This window comes from Macaca thibetana, chromosome 1 (genome assembly GCF_024542745.1).
Source record: "Macaca thibetana thibetana isolate TM-01 chromosome 1, ASM2454274v1, whole genome shotgun sequence".
In the NCBI taxonomy this organism is placed as follows: Eukaryota; Metazoa; Chordata; class Mammalia; order Primates; family Cercopithecidae; genus Macaca; species Macaca thibetana.
This window is the reverse complement of record NC_065578.1, coordinates 26,048,016-26,072,644: the sequence shown is the minus strand read 5'-3', so window position 1 is coordinate 26,072,644 and position 24,629 is coordinate 26,048,016. Positions and strand designations below refer to the sequence as shown.

The 24,629-nt window shown below is 51.1% G+C and overlaps 1 protein-coding gene across 3 annotated transcripts in view; it reads left to right on the top strand.

Annotated features, from left to right (window-relative positions):
- The window catches only part of SLC9A1 (solute carrier family 9 member A1), a 60,193-nt gene that overhangs the window by 19,425 nt on the left and 16,139 nt on the right, over positions 1–24,629 (top strand). The window contains exons 2-4 of one of the 3 annotated variants that reach the window (XM_050794725.1): positions 327–412; positions 7,541–7,782; positions 23,536–23,996. In XM_050794725.1, coding sequence (XP_050650682.1) covers positions 7,731–7,782; positions 23,536–23,996 — 513 coding nt within the window. In that variant the 5' untranslated portion in view covers positions 327–412; positions 7,541–7,730. Of the gene's footprint in view, positions 1–326; positions 413–7,540; positions 7,783–23,535; positions 23,997–24,629 lie in introns of those variants that run through there. The other 2 variants (XM_050794736.1, XM_050794714.1) reach the window with 2 other exon arrangements.

The following is a 24,629-nucleotide window of genomic DNA, read 5'->3' as shown; positions in this document are numbered from 1 at the left end:
TCCCCTGCTCCCAGCAGACCAGAGCTTGAGTCGTGGACCTGGCTGCTGTCCCCTTGCTAGTTAAGCAGCAGGTCTCCATGTGACTGAACCACAGGGACGGGTGCTTAGCACTGAGGAGAAGGGGCTCCCCACTTCTGAAGCCAGGAGCAAGACTGCCTCTAGAGGGGCCCAGAAGGCTCTGCAGGTGGAGATTCAAGGCATCCTTCTGGGCAGTCAGGGGCCAATAGAGACTGCAGAGTCCAACAGACCTGTCTGAATCCCAGCTCCACTACCTGCCTGCTATATGCCTATAGGCTGATTATCTGACCTGTGTCATTTTTCTGCAGATAATTCTGGGGTAACCACAATTCTGACTTGGATCATCATCAGTTGATCTTACCTGTTCTTGAACTTCATCTGAATGGAATCATAGGTACTCTTGTGTGTCTGGCTGCTTTTGCTCAGCCTCTCTGTGAGATTCCTCTTCACTGTCACATGTAGCAGAGGTTTGTTCATTTTATTGCTGTTCGGTGTTACCGCGTATGAATACAGCACAGTTGGCTCACTCTCCTGTTGATGGGCTTTTGGATTGGTTCCCTTTTTTTTGACAATTGTGAATAACGCTGCTCTGAGCATTCTTGTACTCCATAGGGTTTTGTGAGAATTAAATGAAATAATCTGTGACAGTAAAGTGTTTAATACTGAATTTTGACTCACAGCAGGTGCTCAGAACATTTTCCCTCCAGATTTTTTTTTTTTTTCAGAAAAAAGGAAGAAATAAAAAAAATTCAAACACTGCTTAAGTATATAAAGAAGAAAAATGCAAGTCATACCCCTTTTACTCCCTTGCTTCTCGGGCTGAGCACTCTGAATAGTTCATCCTGGACTTTTCTCTACAGTGGTGTGAACCGCTTTTTCTTTTTTTTTTTTTTTTTTTTTTTTTTTGAGACGGAGACGGAGTCTTGCTCTGTCGCCCAGGCTGGAGTGCAGTGGCGCTATCTCGGCTCACTGCAAGCTCCGCCTCCCGGGTTCACGCCATTCTCCTGCCTCAGCCTCCCGAGTAGCTGGGACTACAGGCGCCCACAACCGCGCCCGGCTAATTTTTTGTATTTTTAGTAGAGACGGGGTTTCACCGTGGTCTTGATCTCCTGACCTTGTGATCCGCCTGCCTCGGCCTCCCAAAGCGCTGGGATTACAGGCGTGAGCCACCGCGCCCGGCCCGTGAACCGCTTTTTCATAAAAAATGTTAAGCCGGGCGCAGTGGCTCACCCCTGTAATCCCAGCACTTTGGGAGACCAACGTGGGAGCATCATTTGAACCTGGGAGTTTCAGACCAACCTGGGCAACCTAGGGAGACCCTGTCTCTACAAAAATAAAAAATTAGCAGGTCATGGTGGCACAGGCCTGTGGTCCCAGCTACTTGGGAGGCTGAAGCAGGAGGATTGCTTGAGCTCAAGAAGTCGAGGCTGCAGTGAGCCATGATTGTGCCACTGCACTCCAGTCTGACAGAGCAAGACTCTGCCTAAAAAAAAAAAAAATTGGCATAAAAGCAACCATGCTGGTCTGGCATGGTGCCTCATGCCTGTAATCCCAGCACTTTGGGAGCCCGAGGCAGGCAGATCACCTGAGGTCAGGAGTTGGAGACCAGCCTGGCCAACATGGTGAAACCCCATGTCTACTAAAAATACAAAAATTAGCTGGACATGGTGACACGTGCCTGAAGTCGCAGCTACTCGGGAGGCTAAGGTGGGAGAATCATTTGAACCCGGGAGGCAGATGTTGCAGTGAGCTGAGATTGCACCACTACACTCCAGCCTGGGTGACAGAGCGATTTGCTCTCAAAACAAACAAACAAAATCATGCTGTCTGTACTCTTGCAGCTTAACTTTTTAAATTAAATCGGATCTTTTGAAAGAGTTTCCTTATCTGCATCAAGGGAATAGCTTCAAGATTGAGAGTCTGGGATGGACCCTGAAACCAGTCACTTGCGGCCTTTCACCCTGGCTGGGCAGATTTCCTTCTAGGTGGAACCCAGGATCTGGCTTCCGGAACCTGGGGTGCAAATCTTGGCTCTGTTGCTCCCTTTCTGGGTGTGTTCTCAGGCTTAAATGCCCTGAACTTTGGTTTTCTCATCTTTAACGTAGGAGGACCCTCAGAGAGATACCATGAGGTTTAAATGATATAATGTACATGAAAGAACAAAGCAAAATGAAAAGTGATGTGTTCTGGTTATTATGTAAAATTGTGGGCTGTCAGAGCTAGAGGAAATCTCTGAGAAGTTAACCCAGCCCCATCATCTTATCTGTGAGGAAACTGTAGCCCAGGGAAGGTCACAGAGCCAGCAAGTAATAGAGTCAAAACTGAACCAAGGGTTTCTGACTCCCAGAAGTCTGCACTGTGCCTCTTCCTGGGCAGTGGGAACTCCCCTGGAGGGTTCTCACTGTCTCTGGGCCAGAGCTTAGCTCTGACCAACTCACTTCTTAACTGTAGGGCTTCCTGCTACAGTGGAAAGGCACTTTAGAAAATGTCTAGGGCTCAGACCGGGCACGGTAGCTCACGCCTGTAATCCCAGCGCTTTGGGAGGCTGAGGTGGGTAGATCACGAGGTCAGGACTTCAAGACCAGCCTGGCCAAGATGGTGAAACCCTGTCTCTACTAAAAATACAAAAATTAGCCAGGTGTGGTGGCAGGCACCTGTAATCCCAGCTTCTCAGGAGGCTGAGACAGGAGAATTGCTTGAACCGGGGCAGCAGAGGTTGCAGTGAGCCGAGATGGCGCCCCTGCACTCCAGCCTAGGCAACAAACTGAGACTCTGTCTCAAAAAAAAAAAAAGAAGGGCCGGGCGCGGTGGCTCAAAATCCCAGCACTTTGGGAGGCCGAGACGGGCGGATCACGAGGTCAGAGATCGAGACCATCCTGGCATGGTGAAACCCCGTTCTACTAAAAATACAAAAAACTAGCCGGGCGAGGTGGCAGGCGCCCATCCCCCTAGCTGCAGGGACTTAAACCCGGGAGGCAGCTTGCAGTGAGCTGAGATCTGGCCACTGCACTCCAGCCTGGGCGACAAAGTGACTCCGTCCCAAAAAAAAAAAAAAAAAAAAAAAAGAGAAAAAAATCCTTTCCAGTCTCCCCATCCCTAGCTGAGGGACTTCCAGGCAGTGAAGTGTGCCCAACATCCTTTGGTCTAAGAAGGCAGGAGAGTGGGTGTTTGGATGGGGCGGGAGATGCTGACCCAATAGGGCACAGCACCCTTCCTGTCCTAACTACCTCCAAACCTGGGCCTTAGTTCCCTGCTCCCACCAGGCTCACTCCCATCCCCAAGAAGTCAAGCTAGGACCCCACCCCCTGACCTCTTAGATGAAGTCCTGGCTTTGAGTAGTCTCTTACACTTCTTCTAGCTCAGTGTTTGGGTCTCCTCAGCTTCAAGAAGATAAAGAGGGAGCCCCCATACTTACGAGATTACAACCTAGGTTGACATCAAGAATCAGGAAATGGGCCAGGTGTGATGGCTCATGCCTGTAACCCCAGCACTTTGGGAAGCCAAGCACGGGTGGGTCACTTGAGGCCAGGAAATCTCTGAGAAGTTAACCCAGCCCCATCATCTTATCTGTGAGGAAACTGTAGCCCAGAGAAGGTCACAGAGCCAGCAAGTAATAGATGCAAAGGATGAAGCCCAGAGAGGGGATGGAACTTGGCCAACATGATGAAACCACACCTCTACTAAAAAATACAAAAATTAGCCGGGTGTGATGGTGCATGCCTGTAATCCCAGCTGCTGGGGAGGCTGGGGCATGAGAATCGCTTGAACCCGGGAGATGGAGGTTGCAGTGAGCTGAGATCACACCACTGCACTCCAGCCTGGGCAACAGAGTGAGACTCCGTCTCAAAAAAAGAAAATCAGGAAATGAAACCCTGACGGGCATGGGCTAGGCCTTTGCCTCACCCACCCTGCTCCCTCCCAGGAAGCATTTGGCATGATAAGATTTCCATGGTACTGGGCCAGTTGGGCCCCACTGTCCCGGGTATTTAGCTACCACGTCACAGTGCAGTACCAGGTACCAGGCAGTTGAAATGGCTCCTGGTGCTCCAGCTTCCGCCCTTCCCTGGAGCCACAGCTCATTAAGAAAGCACCGTGGCAATGATAATCAGGGAACCAGGCGGGGCTGTCTGGGAGTGCCCTGTTGGCCCAGGGTGGGGGTTGGGGAGGGACTGCTAGCCCTGGTATCTGCTTTCAGGGTGAGGTCATGGAGTGACACTCATTCCAGTGGCAGTGAACAGTGATGAGAAAAAGTCCTGCTCTAATAGTAGGAGGTACCCCCACTTCATGTTGCAGTATGCTTTGTCTGGTCCTGTGCTAGACTCTCTGCCTTCATCATCTTGTGATCTGCCCACCTTGACCTCCCAAAGTACTGGGATTACAGGCATGAGCCACCGTGCCTGGCCTTTTTTTTTTTTTTTTTTTTTTTTTTTTTAAGAGATGGGGTTTCACCAAGTTGGCCAGGCTGACCACAAGGCCAGGTCAAGCCTCCCAAAGTGCTGAGAGTACAGGCATGAGCCATCACACCCAGCCACTATTATTATTATTAACCTCCCCATTTCAACTGGAGGCTGTGTGACTGGGCTGATTAGAACTATGGTCTGGGGGCGGGGTGGCAAAAAAGAAAAAAGAACCATGGCTCCTGCCTGAATTCTTGAGCCTCCTTGTCCTGCCTAGTGGTGGCTGCTTCTGCAGTTCTGGCTGCCCCAGCTATTTCCCCTGCCCTACTGGAGGGAGGCATGTGCACCTCGTGCCAATGCCATGTGCGGTTTCACACGACAGGCCCTGCCCAGTCCCAGCAGCTAGCACAGGCCAGGCGGAAGTGGGCACTGACAAAGCCTTCCTTATCTCCTTCCTGGGCATGGGGCACTTACTTCTATGGGGTGGGCTGGTTGACAGACAAGTAGGCAAGCAGGCAACCTCTCAGCCTGCCTGGAGCCCTTGGCCCTTTGTGCTCAGCTTGTCACCAGTGGGCTCTTACTCTAGAACCTGTGCCCTGAGGACCAGAGTGCCAACAGGAAGCAGTTACCAGGCCTGGCTTGAGGGCAGAGCTTGGCTTTTGGGATCAAATACCAGTTTGGTTGTTTCCTGGCTGTGTGTCATTTGAGCTAGTTTATTAAGCTCTGAGCCTCAATGTCTCTACTGGAAAATGGAAACAGTAGTGTCTACCTCATGGCATTGCTGAGGCTAAATGAGAAGGCCCAGGGCTCAGTAGTAATTCTCCCTTCCCACAGTGGCGTGTGCTGGAGGGCTGCACTGTGTCTCCTGAGGCATTGCACATGGGTTTTGAGCAGAGGCCTGCAGGCTAGACCCAATCTGGGGAGCTACTGACAGTGGAGCTCCATTCCCCATTACTAATGTGCCAGATAGCTCCTGCTTCTTTCCTTGCAAGGCACACACAGAACCAGGGCACGCTGCTACTGCTAGGGGTCTTAGAGAGACCAGCAGTTTAGTGAGTGACCTGACCAAGGTCACACAGCAAAGGAGTGACAGACCTGGCAATAAACCAGGGCTGCTGTGCCCCATACCCACCATTTGGTCCAGAAAACTGGGGCTCAGAGCTGCAGGCAGCATGGTTGGGGCTGTGGCTCTGGAGTCAGACCATTTCTCTCTGCCCCGGTTTCCTCAGCTGTAGAATGAGGAGGGTGATCCCTGTGTCAGAGGGCTGCTAGGAGAATCATGTGGTTGAAGTATACAGAGCATCAAAGTGAGGCACTCAATAGAAGGTAGTTTTAAAAAACAAAGGGGGGGCCGGGCACGGTGGCTCAAGTCTGTAATCCCAGCACTTTGGGAGGCCGAGACGGGCGGATCACAAGGTCAGGAGATCGAGACCATCCTGGCTAACGTGGTGAAACCCCGTCTCTACTAAAAAACATACAAAAAACTAGCCGGGTGTGGTGGCGGGCGCCTGTAGTCCCAGCTACTTGGGAGGCTGAGGCGGGAGAATGGCGTAAACCTGGGAGGTGGAGCTTGCAGTGAGCTGGGATCCGGCCACTGCACTCCAGCCTGGGCGACAGAGCGAGACTCCAGTCTCAAAAAAAAAAAAAAAAAAAAAAAAAAAAAAGTGGGAGTGGAATGGGGGGTTGGCACCATATTCCAAGCAAGGACCAGTTTTGGAGTGGACCATCCTGGGTGTGTGTCCCAGCTCTGCTACCACTTTGCTGTGTAACCTCAATCAAGTTGCATCCCCTCTCTGGGCTTCATCCTTTGCATCTGTGAAATAGAGGGGTTGCATTGGATGGTCTCAGAGGGCCCTCCCTCCTCTAATCTCTGACTTCTTGGTGCCCCTCTTCTCCCCCAGGAGAGGCCTGACCTGCAATTGCTGTTCCTAGAGCCCTGGGCCCTCCTGGCACTAGGACCAAGCCCTGCAGCTGGCCATGTCCTCGTCTTTTCTCTGCAGTGTCCTCTAAAGGGCAGCCTCATCTGAGCATGCTCGGTTCTCCTATCCACTCTACATCTCGTGGCTCCTAGAGGCCTGAGGTGACAAACTATCCCCAGTGTGGTGGGAGAGGAGGCAGGGAGAGGCCCTCCAAGCATGCCCTGTCTCTCCCACCACACACAGAGCCCAGCCAGCTGGATTGTTATCAGAAGCGTATGGGAGACCCTTAGGGCATCCCCTGGAGATAGAGGATCCAGTATCAGGAGGGCTCACCCACCTTGCTGGTATTGTGCAGGAGGCAGTGCCTGCTGCCCCTGGAGCCTTAATGCTGTGCAGTTGGACAGCTTCCCCCTCAGGCGCCTGCTTAGGAGAAGCTCTCGCCTCCCTAGTGCTGCCAGCTTGCCTCTGGGACCCTGACACTGCTGGTTTCAGGGAACCTAGATCTGCACGGCAGTATCTGGCATGCATGCATTTATTTATTTATTTAGTCAGTCAGTTAGTTAGTTTCCCTCTTTTTGCCCAGGCTGGAGGGCAATGGCGCAATCTTGGCTCACGGCAACCTCCGCCTCCTGGGTTCAAGTGATTCTCCTGCCTCAGCCTCCCAAGTAGCTGGGATTACAGGATGCACCACCACACCTGGCTAATTTTGTATTTTTAGTAGAGTCGGGGTTTCACCATGTTGGCCAGGCTGGTCTCAAACCCCTGACCTCAGGTGATCCGCCCGCCTCGGTGTCTCAAAGTACTGGGATTATAGGCATGAGCCACCGTGCCCGGCCTTTTTTTTTCTTTTTTCTTTTCCCCAGACAGGGTCTCACCCTGTTGCCCAGGCTAGAGTGCAATGGCATGATCTCGGCTCACTGAAACCTCAACCTCTCAGGCTCAGGTGATCCTCCCACCTCCGCCTCCCTAGTAGCTGGGACTACAGGTATGCACCAACCATGCCCAGCTACTTTTTAAATTTTTTGTAGAGATGGATTTCACCACGTTGCCCAGGCTGGTCTCAAACTCCTGGGCTCAAGTGATCCTCTCACCTCAGCCTCCCCAACTGCTGGGATTACAGGTGTGAGCTACCTCACCCGGTATGGACATATATTTTTGTTTTTGCTTTTTTCTGAGTGTTTTTATCTCTGTTCTCTCCTCTTACAGCAACCCTGTGCCATAGACATTGTTTATCCCAATGTTAGAAAGGAAGAAACTGAGGTTCAGGGCAGTCCTGTGATTTGCCATAGGTCACAGAGAAGTTAAGATTTAGAATTGGGACAGCAACTGCCTCCCTCATTGATGGACCAGAGTTCTTTACGCTGCCCGCTGCTGCCTCGTGCAAGCTTGCTATGGCATGAATGCTGTTCTGTATCCAGATGCCATGGTTGCTGACGTGGACAGAGATGGTGAGTATCACAGAGCCCAACTTTGTCCAGCTGCAGAGTTCATCAGTCAGATGTCAGAGGTAGAGAGGCTCTCAACAAGCCCCCAAGGATGGAGAAACTGAGACCAAAGAAAACCAAGGGTTTGTTCAAAGCCCTCAGAATGTTAGTGGCTGAGTCTAGACTGAAGCCCAGTTCCCCTGATCCCCAGCCTGGGCTTGACTCAGGCCTTTCTTTTCTCAGAATTGTAGTTTTCTGGTCTTTTGAGGCATTTGGAGGTAGGATGGGGGAGGGCTTACCCATCCTGCTGGTGTTGTGCAGGAGGCGGTACCAGCTGTCCCTGGAGCTGAGACTAAATGGCTGTGCAGTTGGACAACTTTGCCCTATGCCAGATGCTGAGCCTAGGTGGCCAGCGCTGCTCCCTTGACCACCTCCCTGAGGGGTCAGAATTTCATGTTGTTCCCCGGGCCAGAGCCCTCCAGTGGCTCTCCCTGGCTCAGCAGGGTGATTGGGAATTCTCTCCCCACAGGATATTTGTGGCCTTTCATAACTGGCCTTGGCTGAGCGCTGGATTGAGAGTCAGTAGTTCTGGGTTTGGGACCAGTCTCCATTGCTACCCATGTGATCCTGGGCCTATGTTTGGACTTCTCTCAGTGTCTGTTCTCTCATCTGTTGCCCACTGCCATGGCTTGTTGTGAGGGTGAGAGAAAAGGCTGCTTTACAGCATCTAAGTAATGATTTCCACTCCAGTCCACTGCCATTTGCTCCAATAGAAATCCTCTACCTGGGTTGGGTTCAGTGGCTCACGCCTGTAATCTCAGCACTTTGGGAGGCCAAGGCAGGCAGATCTCTTGAGCTCAGGAGTTTGAGACTTGAGCAACATGGTGAAACCCCCACGTCTACAAAAAATACAAAAACTAGCCAGGCGTGGTGGTGCGCGCCTGTAGCCCTAGCTACTTGGGGGGCTGAAGTGAGAGGATCGCTTAAGTCCAGGAAGTCAAGGCTGCAGTGAGCCGTGTTCATACCACTGCACTCCAGCCTGGGCAACACAGCCAGACTCCGTTTTCCTCACCCCCTCCCCCACAAAAAAAGAAATCTTCTACCTACACCACATTCGTTTCCCTGTCCTACCTTTCCAGATGCTGCTGATATGCCTGCCAGGCCTTCTTGGTACCTAACTCTCACCCTTCCTTCAAGGAAAAGGCCAATTCAGCTGGAGTTTAGTGTCCATGTGCTTAGTGCCAAACACTGGAGACTAAGTTAAACCCAAAAATATATACACGAAAAGGAAGAAAAAAAAGTTAAACCAGACGTGACTTCTGCCCTCAAACAGTTCTGCTGGCTCAACAAATCTTTATCCTCACCATGTGTTAGGCTCCATGCCGAGGCCTGGAGAGTCAAAGATGAATAGGACAGGGTCCCTACGCTTGCTTGCAGGTAGAAACTTGCTTGTGGTCTGAAGGGGGAGACAGACCAACCAGCTGTGCCGTGTCATCAGACTCTTAATAGAGGGCTGTGTGGTCCCAGGCTCTGCAGGCCCACAGAACTGAGCGTGACTGCGTTCTGCTCCCTGGGGTATTTAGGAAAACCTGCTGAGCAGCACCTTGGAGGAGGAGTGGCTCTCCAAGGGACAAGCTGATGGTGACCCACCCTGACAACATCTTGTGGTTCGCCCAGTGCTTTTGTGTTTGTGGTCTCATGTAATCCTCACAACAACCTTGTGAGGTCACTGAGGTAAGAGAAAGTCATCCATCCAGCAAACATTGGTTGTGAGCCTGCCGTGTGCCAGGTACAGTCTAAGGTGCCAGGAATACAACAGTGATTGGGACAGAGGCTGCCCTCACGAGGCTTATGTTCTGGGTGGGGAATAGTCAGAAAGCACATCTAGACGTCAGGAAGTGGCAAGAGTAAGCAGATTGAGAGAGTTGGGAGGACCTCTCTGGGGAGGTGGCATCTGAGCAGGGACCTGAAGGAAGGGAGGGAATCTGTCATTCACCTACATGGGGAAGAGTGTCTTAGGCACAGGGAACAGCAAATGCAAAGGCCCTGAGGTGGAAGCATGTTTGTACTCAAGGAAAAGCAAGGAGGCCGGTGGAGCTAGAGGGGAGTGAGTGGAGATTCAGGTGTGGTGGAAAGACGCAGAGGGGGGTGTAGTCCCTACCTTTCAGTAGTATGTCTTACTTCTTAAAAAGCTTCACTCTTGGCCGGACACAGTGGCTCACACCTGTACTCCCAGCACTTTGGGAGGCTGAGGTGGGCAGATCACGAGGTCAAGAGATCGAGACCATCCTGGACAACATGGTGAAACCTCACCTCTACTAAGAATACAAAAATTAGCTGGGCGTGGTGGCACACATCTGTAGTCCTGTCTACTCAGGAGGCCGAGGCAGGAGAATTGCTTGAACCCAAGAGGCGGAGGTTGCAGCGAGCCGAGATTGCGCCCCTGCACTCCAGCCTGGATACAGAGTGAGACTCCATCTCAAAAAAGAAAAAAAAAGTTTCACTCTTGGCTGGTGTAGGAAGAGCCTGGGGGGCAAGAGTGGATATGTGGGCTGGGTGCGGTGGCTCATGCCTGTAATCCCGGCACTTTGGGAGGCCACGGTGGACAGATCACCGTGGAGTTCGAGACCAGCCTGACCAACATGGTGAAACCGTGTCTCTACTGAAATATAAAAATTGGCCAGGTGTGGTAGCATGTGCCTGTAATCCCAGCTACTCAGGTGGCTGAAGCACAAGAATCTCTTGAACCCGGGAGGTGAAGGTTGAAGTGAGCCGAGATTGCGCCACTGCACTCCAGCCTAGACAACAGAGCAAGACTCTTTCTCAAAAAAAAAAAAAAGAAAGAAAAAGAAAAAGAAAGAAAGAAAGAAAGAAAGAAAGAAAGAAAGAAAGAAAGAAAAAAATGGTTGCAGGAGACTGATTGGATGCTGCTGCAGTGGTCCAGGCAAGTGATGGTGCTGGCTTGGATGCGTGTTAGTAATGGAGATGGTGAGAAGTGTCAGGGTCTGTTCATGTCTAGAAGGCAGAACCAGCAGGGTTTGGTGATGGATTGGATGTCAGCAGTGAGAGGAAGAAAGGAATCAGGACAACTCCAGAGTCTGGGGCCTGAGGAGCATGTTTGGGGATGAGAAAATAAGAATTTCCTGTCAGGAGCACGCAGTTCCTGTGCATTTGCCATTCTGCAGTCCACCCCACGCACACTGTAACACACCAGCCTAAGGATGCTCATGCCCCACCCCTCTGCAAAGGCCCCCCATCTTTTCTGCCCTATTCCAGACTCTGTCCCCTGAGAGTCATTTTCTCTCACTGATCCTTTTCTGGCCCTTCTGAGAGGTCACTAAAATGCCCAAGTGGAGGATGTCTAACACACCTTCTTCATCACTGCCCTCAGATGCTATGAAGCACACAATAGATCCCATAAAGCTGATTAAGCTACAAGGGATAGAAGGGGCCCCAGTTGCCTCCTAGAAGCTGCTGGTCTCTCTTCCCCACCCAGCCAGTGCCACCTGTGTTTTGTTCTTCCTTTGCAGTCCCCCGCATTCCTTGTAGTGCTGAAAATAGGACACTGTGACTTGCTTTCTGCAGGGCAATTGTCCTGGAAATTGTAGAATTTCTTCTCGTGTTGCTTTCCTACTGCTACCTCTCTATATTCCACCTCTCTGTAGCCAAGTAGGATGAGATTTTGAGCAAGTTGAAGTTATATATATAATGAATTTAACACATTGTTAAGCTTCTGAGCTAACTGACTTGCAACTGGAAGCAATACTAAGAACAACAGATATTTGGTATACTCAATTTTTTAAATCTCAGATTTGCATTTTGCAAGCTCTACTGTACCCCCAGCAAAGAGGAAAGAAAAATCTAGCTTTCCCATGGCTCTAAAGTTTCTAGAAATGGAAGCTCTCTTACTGACCCTTTGTTTCTTTCCCCACCTCTGCCCCACCCCAGATGTGGGGCAAACTGGTGCCTGGAGCAACAGGCAAGGACAGGCCAGGGATAGAGATGGAGTGGGGAAGGGAGCCCCTGAGCTGGGGAGCCACACACCCGGGACACTGGGAAAGGAAAGGAGGGAGATGGTGGCTTGAAATACAAAATTAGCCGGGCGTGGTACGCACCTGTAATCCCAGCTACTCAGGAGGCTGAGGCAGGAGAATCGCTTGAACCCGGGAGGCGGAGGTTGCAGTGAGCCGAGATTGTGCCACTGCACTCCATCCAGCTGAGTGACAGTGCGGGATTCTGTCTCAAAAAACAAACAAACAAACAAACAAAAAACATTTTTTTTTAAAAGCCCAATAAAGGGCTGGGCGTGGTGGCTCATGCCTGTAATCCCAGCACTTTGGGAGGCCAAGGTAGGTGGATTAGCTGAGGTCAGGAGTCTGAGATCAGCCTGGCCAACCTGGTGAAACCCCATCTTTTTTTTTTTTTTTTTTTTTGAGACGGAGTCTCGCTCTGGCCCAGGCTGGATGCAGTGGCCGGATGTCAATCACTGCACTCCGCCTCCCGGGGAGCCTCAGCTCCCGAGTAGCTGGGTACAGGCGTGCCACCTCGATTTTTTGTATTTCTTAGTGACGGGGGTGTTAGCCAGGATGGTCTCGAGACCTCGTGATCCGCCCATCTGGCCTCCCAAAGTGCTGGGATTACAGGCTTGAGCCACCGCGCCCGGCCGAAACCCCATCTTTACTAAAAACACAAAAATTAGCCAGGCATGGTGGCGGGCACCTGTAATCCCAGCTACTTGGGAGGCTGAGGCAGAAGTATCACTTGAACCCGGGAGGTGGAGGTTGCAGTGAGCCAGGATTGTGCCATTGCACTCCAGCACTCCAGCCTGGGTGACAGAGCAAGACTCTGTCTCAAAAAAAAAAAAAAATAAATAAAAATAAAAATAAAATTTGGGTCATACTTATACCGACTGCATTAGGGTTGTTGAGAGAATTAAATGAGATGCCTCGGTGCTTAGTGCAGTCTCTGCCCCATAGAAGCAGTTTAAGCACAGCAGGTGTGATTTACCATTCCCACGTAATTTTAAACAACCTATAGATGCAGAAAAGTCTGCAAGAATATATACCAAACTTAATGGAAATTTGGTTGTGGGGGAGACTGCTATAGCTGGTAAAGGGGAAGGGGGAGAATCACTGAGAGATGATTTTCCTTATACTTAAACACTTATATGACTGTTAGAAAAAAAAACCATGAGTTTTATTTAAAATCACCAAAGCAATATAATATATTTCCATTTTGAGAAAATCAGAAGAAACCAGTGCATATCATATGGTCACCTACCAGATACCCAATCCAGCCATGAGAGTCTTTGGAGCTTGAGGTCCTACCCCTGAGCTGCCCCCCACCCCCTGAGCTGCCCCCCACCCCCTGAGCTAACCCCCAATGCTTCCCCAGATAACCCTCTCCCCAGGTAATCACCCCGCTGCCTGGCACCTCTCCCTTGCCAGGTACTGTTGGGCCTGTTGGAGCTCTGCCTCTTGTCAACACACAGGCTGTTTACTGCCAGTCCCAGTCCCTGTCCCTCCCCTCTCCCCTGTGAGTCATCCTCTGCTTCACTGCATGGGGACTCTTGATCCAGCGCCTTTTCTGCAGGGGGAGGGGCGATCTGCTGGAGTGAAATTTATTCAACAAATGTTTATGCAGAGCTTGGATGATTGGGAAGGTTGAGCTGGATACCAAGAGGTGCTGCCCCAGCTTGGGGTGGTATAGGGGTTACGGAAATGGGTCCTTGAGACCCAGGGAGAAGGCTGGTGGTGGTAGAACCAGGCCGCAGGCTAGGATGGGGCATTCAGGGCCAGGCTGAAGGTCAGGGGACCCTCTGAGGCCTGCTGTGTCGGCTCAGGCTCCTTGACTCAGTTCCTTCCTTGGTCTGCCCTGGTCAGGCCTGTGTGCCGGCGTCTCCTGCACTGTTCACTCTCATTTCCAGGCTGGCTGCAGGCTTCAGGATCCTCAGAAGGCTTTTGAGATTACCTCTCTTTTCATTTGTTCACACTCTTCCCCCTTTAGTCAGCCACCCTTGAGACCAAACTTTAGTCCTATACCCTTCAGGAAGTGTTCATCATTCCCTTAACCTGCTTTTTCTGAGCATCACTTTTTGGGGGCCCAGAGCTGTGTGCTGGGATGCCAGGCTGGCTGAAGCACTGAACACAGAGCTCCTCAGTTTGGAGGAGCATCTGACTCAGCCTGGGGAGGGCGGGGATGTGGCTCCAGGAAGGCTTCCCAGAGGAGGTGACACCTGCACTGGGGTTTTTTGTTTTTTTCTTTTTGTTGTTTTGAGACGGAGTCTCACTCTGTTGCCCAGGCTGGAGTGCAGTGGCGCGATCTTGGCTGTCTGCAACCTGCGCCTGCAGGGTCGAGCATTTCTCATGCCTCACCCTCCTGAGTAGTGGGACTACAGGCGCACACCCAGCTAATTTTTTCTGTTTTTAGTAGAGATGGATTTTCACCATGTTGGCCAGGGTAATCTCGAACTCGGGACCTCAGGTGATCCGCCCACCTCTGCCTCCCAAAGTGCTGGGATTACAGGTGTGAACCACCGTGCCCGGCCCTCCACTGAGATTTGAAAGGTGGGTAGAAGTTCCAGGTGAGGAAGATTTTCCCGCTGTTTGCTTAGAGGTAGGATTTGGGGACTTCTGGCTGCTGGAGTCAAGGAGTTGATGTAGATGGGACAGGTGAGAGGAGAAAGGAAGGAGAGAGAGAGAGGCTATACATCGTGAGGGATTTGTAACTCAGTGCCAAGGTCCCTGAGCCTGTAATCCCTTATCGCAACATGCCTGCCTCTGGAACAGCCTCTCTTGCCAGGTCTCTAAGGCAGTTGGTGCTGGCTAAATCGCTGCTTATTACTCCAGGGGCCTCCCAGGCCCCCCAGCCTGCCTTACCTCTCTTTTCTCAGTCGTCTCAGTGCACAAGTTGCTCCTGTGTCTAGTCCCTGTTCTCACTTGTTTACAGACAAGAAAATGGAGGCTATTCCATTGTGTAGTGATTTACCCAAAGCTTATGGTTCTTAAAGGGCAGAGCAGGGTCTGGACCCAGGGTTTTGGCCTCCTGGCGCGTTCTTCTCTTTTCCATGACTCAGGTAGCCCAGTGTATGCTGGTTGTGTTTTCTGACAGCTTTTTACCTGCTTTCTCATCCAGACCTGATGTTCCCAGAGGGTGAGACCCTGTCTCTCCAACCCCCTGAAATGTGGATTGAAACAAACAAGAAAGAAAAGTGCTGTTTGGAAGAATGATGGGGAAAGGCACAGAGAGAGACTGATTGCCCTGGGTATGGGGAAGCATGCCTGCCCAGGTACTTGGAACAGATTTATTTATGGCTGTTTTTGTGGGGGAGGCATATTTATTGCAGACTTGAATTCTCTTCCTGGTGATCCTGACAAGCTGTTTTCTTTGAAGCAGCATGGCCCAAAGAACTAGCAGTTCAGAGAACTGGATTCTAATGATGACCCTGCCACTTCCCAGCTAGGTAGCCTTGGACAAGTCACCTCTCTGAACCTGGATTTCTTCATCTGTCAAATTGGGGGTCAGTATGTGAGATGAAATGAGAGGGGGTGTGTATAAGCCCCCTGCACAGAGCCTTCCATCAGATTCTCCAAGTGTCCAGTGTTTGTCTCCTGGGTGCTAGAGAGTTTATCTTTTTTTTTTTTTTTGAAACGGAATTTTGCTCTGTTGCCCAGGCTGGAGTGCAATGGTGTGATCTCAGCTCACTGCAACCTCTGCCTAATAGGTTCAAGTGATTCTCCTGCCTCAGCCTCCTGAGTAGCTGGGATTAGAGGCGCCTGCCACCACACCTGACTAATTTTTATATTTTTAGTAGAGACGAGGTTTCGCCACGTTGGTCACTGTGGTCTAGAACTCCTGACCTCAGGAGATCCACCTGCCTTGGCCTCCCAAAGTGCTGGGATTACAGACGTGAGCTGCCACGCCCAGCTGGCTGCTACATTTTTAAAAAAGTATTATTTGGCCAGGCACGGTGGCTCACGTCTGTAATCCCAGCACTTTGGGAGGCCAAGGTGGGCGGATGACGAGGTCGAGATCGAGACCATCCTGGCCAACATGGTGAAACCCCATCTCTACTAAAAATACAAAAAGTAGTTGGGCATGGTGGTGCACGCCTGTAGTTTAGCTACTCAGGAGGCTGAGGCAGGAGAATTGCTTAAACCCAGGAGGTGAGCTGAGATCACACCACTGCACTCCAGACTGGCAACAGAGCAAGAGTCCACCTCAGAAAAATAAATAAAAAATGAAAAGTATTATTCATTGATTTTCTGCTGTGGGATGGGAGTTTTGTTGTTGTTGTTGTTGTTGTTGTTGTTTCTGAAACGGAGTCTCACTCTTGTTGCCCAGGCTGGAGTATAGTGGCACAATTTCGGCTCCCTGCAGCCTCCGCCTTCCAGGTTCAGGCGATTCTCCTGCCTTAACCTCTCCAGTGGCTGGGATTACAGGTACCCACCACCACGCCTGGCTAATTTTGTATTTTTAATAGAAGAGGGGTTTCACCATGTTGGCCAGGCTAGTCTCAAACTCCTGACCTCAGGTGATCCACCCACCTCGGCCTCCCAAAGTGCTGGGATTACAGGTGTGAGCCTCCGAGCCTGGCCGGGAGTTCTAATTAAATTATCTCAAAGTTGCTTTTAATCATCATCATCCTAGTTACAGAGAGGAAATGAGACTCAAAGACACATGTACCAGGTATTGTGCTGAGTCTTTTATGTACGTCATATCATTTAATCTTCACAAGAGCCCTCTTGTTTGGATATTGACAAAAGCTTGGTGAAGTCAGCCTGCCTTCCTATTTATTGTCTTCTTTACTTGTTTTTCTTTCATTCATTACCCACATATCCATTTACTATGTGCAAGGTACTATACTAGACTTTTTAAAGGATACAAACCCTTCTCTTCTGGCAAACTTCTATTGATCCTTCAAAGCCCAATTCAAATGGTCCCCGCTCTAGGAACACCACTTAGTCTTGAAACTCCAGACCCATCCCCACCTCCTTCTTTCCCATACTTCACATCTAACAAGTGAAGTTTACTTCATTTTTCTTTCCTTTTTACATTAGAGATAAAGGCTCACTCTATCTCCCAGGCTGAAGAGTAGTGGCACTGTCATAGCTCACTGTAGCTCCAAACTCATGGACTTAAGCAATCCTCCTGCCTCATACACCACCACATCCAGCTAATTATTATTATTATTATTATTTTTTGTAGAGATGGGGTCTCACTATATTGCCCAGACTGGTCTCAAATTCCTAGCCTCAAGCAGTCTTCTCCCCTCGGTCTCCCAAAGTGCTGAGGTCAGTTTTGTTGCAGTTCACAAATAGTTGATGCCTACTCTGTGCTGGAAGCTGGAGACCCATGTGAATCTAGACAGTTACTACCCTCAAGGAGCTTATAGCCCAGTGATGGACACAGACACACCAACAGGTCACAGTAATGCAGAGTGAATTGTATTATGCTTGGGTTTTAAAGAAAATTACAATAGTAATAGGAGGCACCACACTGGCTAACATTGAGTACCATTATTGCTTGGTGCTTTTTATCCTTATCTCCTCTTGTACTCCAGAAACCCTCTGAAATAGGCTTTTACACAGATGGAGAAACTTTGAGGGGAGGGATGTAAAGTAACTTGTCTAAAGCCCCCCAGCAAGTTGTGGCTGGGCTCTGATTAGAACTCAGTTTTCTGACAGTGGGAACATAGGGCGGGGTGGCCAGTGCCATGTGTCTTTGTCTCCTCTGCAGGTCTGGCTGTGAACCTGCTGAGGCAGTGGCTGAGTCTGTCCTAATGTGGCTTTTCTTTCTCCCTGGTCCTCATAGCTGACATTGATGGTAGGAAGAATTAGCCTTGAGAATCAGACTCAAAAAGAGTCAGAGCCCTCCTGGACCCATGGGTCCTCCAGCCCCAGTGGACACCAGGGCTGAGTGCAGATCAGCCAGGCAGGGGCTGAACAGTCTGAATAGTTACCACTTCTTGCTCTACAAGTTTGGTAGAAAAGACTGACCCATCCTGGCTGAGTTAACTCAGGAGAGCTTCCTGGAGGGGGCAGCCTTAGAAGATAGGAAGGATTTCATGAAGTCTTTACTAGGCCACTAGACTAGAAGGGGAGCAGTGGGATACTTCCTGGAGAGGAGCTCATGGAAAGAAATACCTACCTCTGACCCTTTGGGAACTGCTTTGGGCCTCTTTAGTCCTAGGCTCACACACCCCTCAGAAACAAAGTGAGAATAAAGCCAGGGATAAAACGGTGAGTGGCCAGAACACAGACTCTGGAGCCAGACTACCTGGATTTGAATCTCAGTTACCAGCTATGTGACTTTGATCAAGTTGCTTAACCTTTCTGTGCTTCAGTTTCCTCATCTGTAAAATAGGGGGATGGTAATTGTGACTTCCCAGAACTGTGGTGAAGAGCAAATGGGTTAAGAAGCATCAGAGTGTGCTGCTGTAAACTGTAGAGTGCTGGGCTTTCGTTAGGAAGTATTAGCTTTCATTGCTGCAGTTGAGACTGGTTGCTGGGGCAGTTGAAGAGGGAGTTAAAGAAATGGAATCGTTGTGCAACTAGGAATCCCTTGGGACCTGGCCGAGTTGCAGCCCCAGAGCAGTCCTCAGGCCTGGAAGTAGGGCGACAGAGCCCTCAGTGTGTCCCTGGGTCCCTGGTGACCTGGCACTATGGGCCAAAGAGACCCCTCTTCCCAGCACTCTCCTCTGACTTCCCAGGCCAGAGGAGGGTTGTGGGAAGGGGGATCAGGCATGTCTGGTCACCCTGGCAACCCAGGGTGATGTGGGACAGCCTTGCCTGCTCCACTGAGCCAGTCTCAGCAGATGGGGACCGTCCGAGGAGATATAAATAAAACATTCTTGTGGTGCAGAGCAGCCGCAGGGGGCTGGGAACCCCCATCAATTGGAGGTTTGGTGAGGTGTCTGCTCAGCAAGAGTGTGTGTGTGTGTGTGTGTGTGTGTGTGTGTGTGTGTGTGTGTGTATGTGTGTGTGTTCGTTCCAGCTACCACCTACACTAGATAGAATGAAAAACACTTCTCCCATCCCCCAGCCTCTTGTAAAAGGAGAGCCAACTCTGAACTGTGTCAGAGGGTTTGGCCTGTGGCTGTGCTTGGAGATGCCAAATTCCACACTTTTGTGCCTCCTTGTTCTGGGAGGACTGGACGTCCTCGAAGGAGGCTGTGTGGCTTGTGCACACCACAGGGCTTGGAGTGTCACGGACTACTGGGGTAGAACTGGACACGTGATCAATGACAGGTCACTGGCTGTCTCTGTCTCCATTTCCCTGACTGTATAATGGAGAATTTAGATGCTCTCCAAGATCCATTCCAGCTCTCACGTCTCTGGTTCTTACTCTGTCTCTTCCCACCCCTGATTTCACCCTGGTGACATCACCGCTGCTGCACGTTTGGGCTCTGAAAGTTTTGCCTCATCTCTTGGCATCCTGGGATCTTGCCTCCATGCAGGGCTTTTGTCAGGGTTCCAGGGGCCCCAGCCATCCTTCTGTGCCCCTTTCACCACACCAGGAGTCAGCAAGCGCCTTACACTTTGTGGGGACTCTGCAGGGATGCAGAGTGAGCGCAGTTGGTGGAGTCAGGACGTTGGGAGAGGGACAAGCCAGCACAGGTCCAGGGGCTGCTTCCCACTTGCCTGAGCCATTGCTCCTGAAGGAGCCTCCTTCTGATGACAGAATCCCTTCCTCCCCCAGCCCTGGAAGTGCTTTCCAGTAATGTGCCTCCTACCCGTGGGCAGGGAGCCAAGAGTGGATCTCAGACCTTTCTCATCAGCCTGGCCCGGCTCGGCCCGGCCCTCCCCTCGGGTCCAGAGAGCCCATCAGGGCCTAGAGCTCCTTCAGCTCACTGAGCGCCAGAGCCAAAACAGGAAAGCCGGGGAAACCAGCTCCGGGAACATGGCTCCAGCCCCAAGTACTCTGGAGCTGGCTGAAGGAGAAAGAGGTCGCTGTGCTGTAGTCAGGAGGCGCAGGACCCAGTCGTGGTTGGCCTGGCTGAGTGCATCCAGCCTCCTCTCAGAGCTTGCTTTTCTTGTGTCCAATAGGAATGCCAGCTGTCTGTTCACCTGGTCATAGAAGCTCCAAGGGCTGGAATAGCATGGCCCTCCCCATTAGCTGCTCACGGAGGTTCAGAGTCTGAGTCACCTCAATGTCTTCAGTGTCCAATATGGCCTGGCTCAGAGAAAATACCGAGCTTTGAGTAAAGAATTAATTAGCGTTCTCTGCTACAGGTTTGAGACACCTAAGCTAGAATAGAGGTCCTCCCTTAGACACTGGCGAAGCGGCATAGCCTTGCCGACCTCAGCTTTGTCTTCTGCAAAATGGAGGCAATACCTATCCCAAGGACTGTGGTGAGGACTGAATGAGATGGTGGGTGCCAGGCTCCCAGCACAGTTCTGGCTCATGGGACACCCTCAGAGCTGAGGAGCCTTCTTTATGTTGCTGCTCTTGGCTTGTTTCACATGCCTGCCCCCTCCCCAGGCAGGAGCTGTGGCCAACTCTTCTCTGGGTCTCCCAGGCACTGTCTGGCGATTTATGGGGCCAGGAAAGCTCTGTGGATTGGGCTGATGGCACAGAGTCGGGGTAGGAGGCATTTTTAGAGCCTGACCTCTTAGGTGGAGGTAGAAGCCATCGTCTGCCTGCCCTGGACTCTGTTTAGACTCTGCCTTCTCCTAAGGCAGCTCTTGGTGCTGACGCCAGGTCAGGGGCAGGGAGGCTGTGGAGGGGGCCAGCATGCAGCTGGCTGGAGCTGGACTTCTGGCCTTGGGAAGGTGCTTTCTGGCCCCTGCCTGAAGGAGCTCTGCTCCCCTAAATCTTCATCCTGCTTATCTCCCCTGTGCTGTACCTGTCTCCCCTCCAGCACGCTGCAGGTCTTTGGGGTGTGGTGCCATTGTCTTACCTCAGCTGCTTCTGCCTGGGTTGTCTGACTGATCTCAGTGGGTGCCAGGAAGAGAGACAGGAACCTAGGAGACGACTGCAGATTGAAGGCTATGAGAGAGGGAGGTACCAGAAGATTCCTGCCCTAACCTGGGCAGACAGGTGGTGGTCAGGGAATACTTCCTGGAGGAGGAGGCAGGCAGAGGATATGATGTCAGCCACATACAGTGGGGGTAGGGGTAGAGGAATGATTTCTAGAGAGGAACTAGACTAGGCGAAGGTTGGCAGGCAAAAAGAGGATGTGGCTCATATGGGGCAATTGCAAGGAATTTGGCAAGGCTGAAACCTGAGTTGACAGTGGGGAGAATGGGACATGAGGCAAGACCAGATGACAGAGGCCGTGCTGAAAACGTGGGCTTTATCCTCTACAGCAAGAGAGACTTGGGCCCAACATGACTAGCCCTTCTCAGTGGACCAGCCAGCTACACACTGGATGTTGACTGGTGGACAGTACAAAGACTGGGGTACTTTTCAGCAAAAGAGGTGATTTTGGAATTATTTTCGCTTTTATTGATGTGGAAAGTAGATGAACAAAAAGTGACTTTTGGTCATGTCTATTTTGAAATCAGGAGAATGCACATGGTGCCTTCGAGGTCCTCTTGGCCTAGGATGGCGATGTCTTTTTTTCCCAATGTGTTTTGAGTGTCCCAGGGTGCTTGGCATTGTGCCAGGATTCTGGGCCTGGATAGTGTTCAGTGTGTGAACTTTTTTTTTTTCTTTTCTTTTCTTTTTTTTGAGATGGAATCTTGCTCTGTTGCCCAGGCTGGAGTGCAATGGCGCAATCTCAGCTCACTGTAACTTCCACCTCCCAGGTTCAAGCAATTCTCCTGTCTCAGCCTCCCAAGTAGCTGGGACTACAGGTGCCCGCCACCATGCCTGGCCACTTTTTATATTTTTAGTAGAGACAGTGTTTCACCATATTGGTCAGACTCATCTTGAACTCTTGACCTCAGGTGATCCACCCACCTTGGCCTCCCAAAGTGCTGGAATTACAGGCATGAGCCACTGTGCCCAGCCAGCAGTGTGAACTTTGACTTGTCACTGTACTAGCACCGCCCAGATTCCTACCTGAGAGTAGGAAGGGCTTTGGGCATGGAGAGGGAAGTTCCTCCTCTGTCCCAAGGATCTCAAGAGTAAGTAATGAGAGCAGAGGCCTGGCCAGGCATGCAGGTTATCGGAAATCTTGGGTGATGTCCCAGCCCTCTGTATTTTCAAGTCAGCCGGTATTTGTTGAGCACCTCTAGTGTCCTAGCCCTGGGTGTATAATGATAAGCAGTTACGGGATCTGCCTGCACAGAGCTTGCAAGATAGGGAAGGGGAGGAGAAAGAGCCTTGCTTTTGTTTGTTTATTTATTTATTTATTTTATTTTATTTTTTTTTGAGGCTGGGCTCAAGTGATCCTCCTGCCTCAGCCCTCCTGACTAGTTGGGACTACAGGCGCACACCATGCCCAGCTATTTTTTTTTTTTTTTAAGTGGAGATGAGGTCTCCTATGTTGTACAAGCTGGTGTCAAATTATTGACCTCAAGCGATCCTCCCACCCCAGCCTCCTAAAGTGCTGGGATTACAGACATGAGCCACCGTGCCAGGCCAGAGAGAACTTTCCTCTTGAGCAAAGGGTCATGACTATGACTATGACTCTTGACTCTGCCACCCCTAGGAGCATGGTACCCAACATACAACTAGATGCTCAGGTTTTTCCACCTACTTTCCCACCCCAAAACAAAACAAACACTAGAAACCATTCACAGGAGCTCAGGGTTCTCTGGTCATACCTGGTATTGAGAGAGGCCCTCTCATGGGGATTTTTGCTACTTCTCAGCTCTGGGTTTGGAGCCTCAAGGTGGAATACAGCAGAGCGGCCTGCTGCTGGCCAGGACGCGGCCTGGGGAGACGGCTGGTGGGTCTCAGGCAGAAGGGTGTGTGAGGAGGCCTTGATGGAAGGGAAGGATAGGCGAGCTTGAATTACAGAACTGTGCAGTTTGATGGGAACTGGGGCATCAGACCTGGGTTCTATCTGGTTCTGCTCCCCATTTGCTGTGTGACTTTGGGCAAGTCCCTTCCCTTTTCTGAGCCTTAGTTGCCCCATCTTTAAAGTGGGTGGCATTGAGCTAGAAGTGGGATAGCAAATAGATTTTATCTCACCTGCCAAACCTGGTTGCCACTGGCGTCCTTGAGCCATGTCTCAGGCAGCTGCCTGGACTCAGCTGGAAAGCCTACTCTTTTGCAGGTTTGCAGACCCCAGGCCTTATTATCCCCAAGTTCCTTCCCACGCTGGTATTCTTAGATTCTTCTGTGCTTTCTTCTGTCTCCTATGCCACTCCCCACCAGCTGGTTGTCTGCCTTCTGCTTAAACAGCTCCGTGATAGGGAACTGCCATCTTCCCTCAGACAGAATTATTAGATTGTTATTCCTCAGGTTGAGCTCAGATCTGCTTCCCTGAACTTGTGCCTGGAATAATGCCTTGGGTTCAGGCGTAGGTGATGCCCGTAGGTACTTGGCACGTCAGTAATCAATTTATAATTTCTGCCTTCTGGAGGCATATAGAACTGCTACTTGATAACATTTTATGACAGCGACAGAGATAGCATGTATGTATCCTTTGAAAAAAGTGCTTTAAAAACACTGTCACTTGGTTTATGATGGCAAACCTGTGAAGCTAGCATTGTCCCTTCCAGGCGAGGAAGCAGCGGCTCAGAGAGTTAACAGAGCAGCCCTCTGAGACCCAGCCTGTGCACCTCTGGCCAGCTGCGCTCCTCATCCCCGGCCCGTCCCCAGCCTTCTGTTCTCCCGGCTCCTCCGAAAGCCCATGGCCTCCCGTTCTCTCGCCCTCCGCAGGTTTCCATGTGATCCCCACTATCTCAAGCATCGTCCCGGAGAGCTGCCTGCTGATCGTGGTGGGGCTGCTGGTGGGGGGCCTGATCAAGGGTGTAGGCGAGACACCCCCCTTCCTGCAGTCCGACGTCTTCTTCCTCTTCCTGCTGCCGCCCATCATCCTGGATGCCGGCTACTTCCTGCCGCTGCGGCAGTTCACAGAAAACCTGGGCACCATCCTGATCTTTGCCGTGGTGGGCACACTGTGGAACGCCTTCTTCCTGGGCGGCCTCATGTACGCCGTGTGCCTGGTGGGCGGTGAGCAGATCAACAACATCGGCCTCCTGGACAACCTGCTCTTCGGCAGCATCATCTCGGCCGTGGACCCCGTGGCGGTTCTGGCTGTCTTTGAGGAAATTCACATCAATGAGCTGCTGCACATCCTTGTCTTTGGGGAGTCCTTGCTCAATGACGCCGTCACTGTGGTGAGGAGGCCAGGGGCCATGCCCATGTCCAAACGGTACAAACCCGAATCCAGGCCCAGCAGTGAATCCCTCATCCGCTCGTTAATAACAGTAATAAAAACAGCTGGGGCCGGGCACGGTGGCTCATGCCTGTAATCCCAGCACTTCAGGAGGCTGAGGTGGGTGGATCACGAGGTCAGGAGATCTAGACCATCCTGGCTACCACGGTGAAACCCCGTCTCTACTAAAAATACAAAAAATTAGCTGGGCGTGGTGGCAGGCGCCTGTAGTCTCAGCTACTCGGGAGGCTGAGGAAGGAGAATGGCGTGAACCCAGGAGGTGGCACTTGCAGTGAGCTGAGATCTGGCCACTGCACTCCAGTCTGGGCGACAGAGCGAGACTCTTTCTCAAAAAAAAAAAAAAAAAAAAAAAAAACCACAGCTAAGGCCCATTTCCCCTTCCTGAGTGCCAGGCACCATGCTGAGCCGTTTGGCATGGATTATCTCATTTAAGTCCTCATGGCTGCCTTAGGAGGTGCTTATTATTCTCATTTTCCAGGGGAGGACACAGTCCCAAAGAAGTTAAATAACCTGCTGGAGTATGAACCAGTTTGTGATTGAACCAGGTCTGTCTGACTCCAGGGCCTAAACTCTT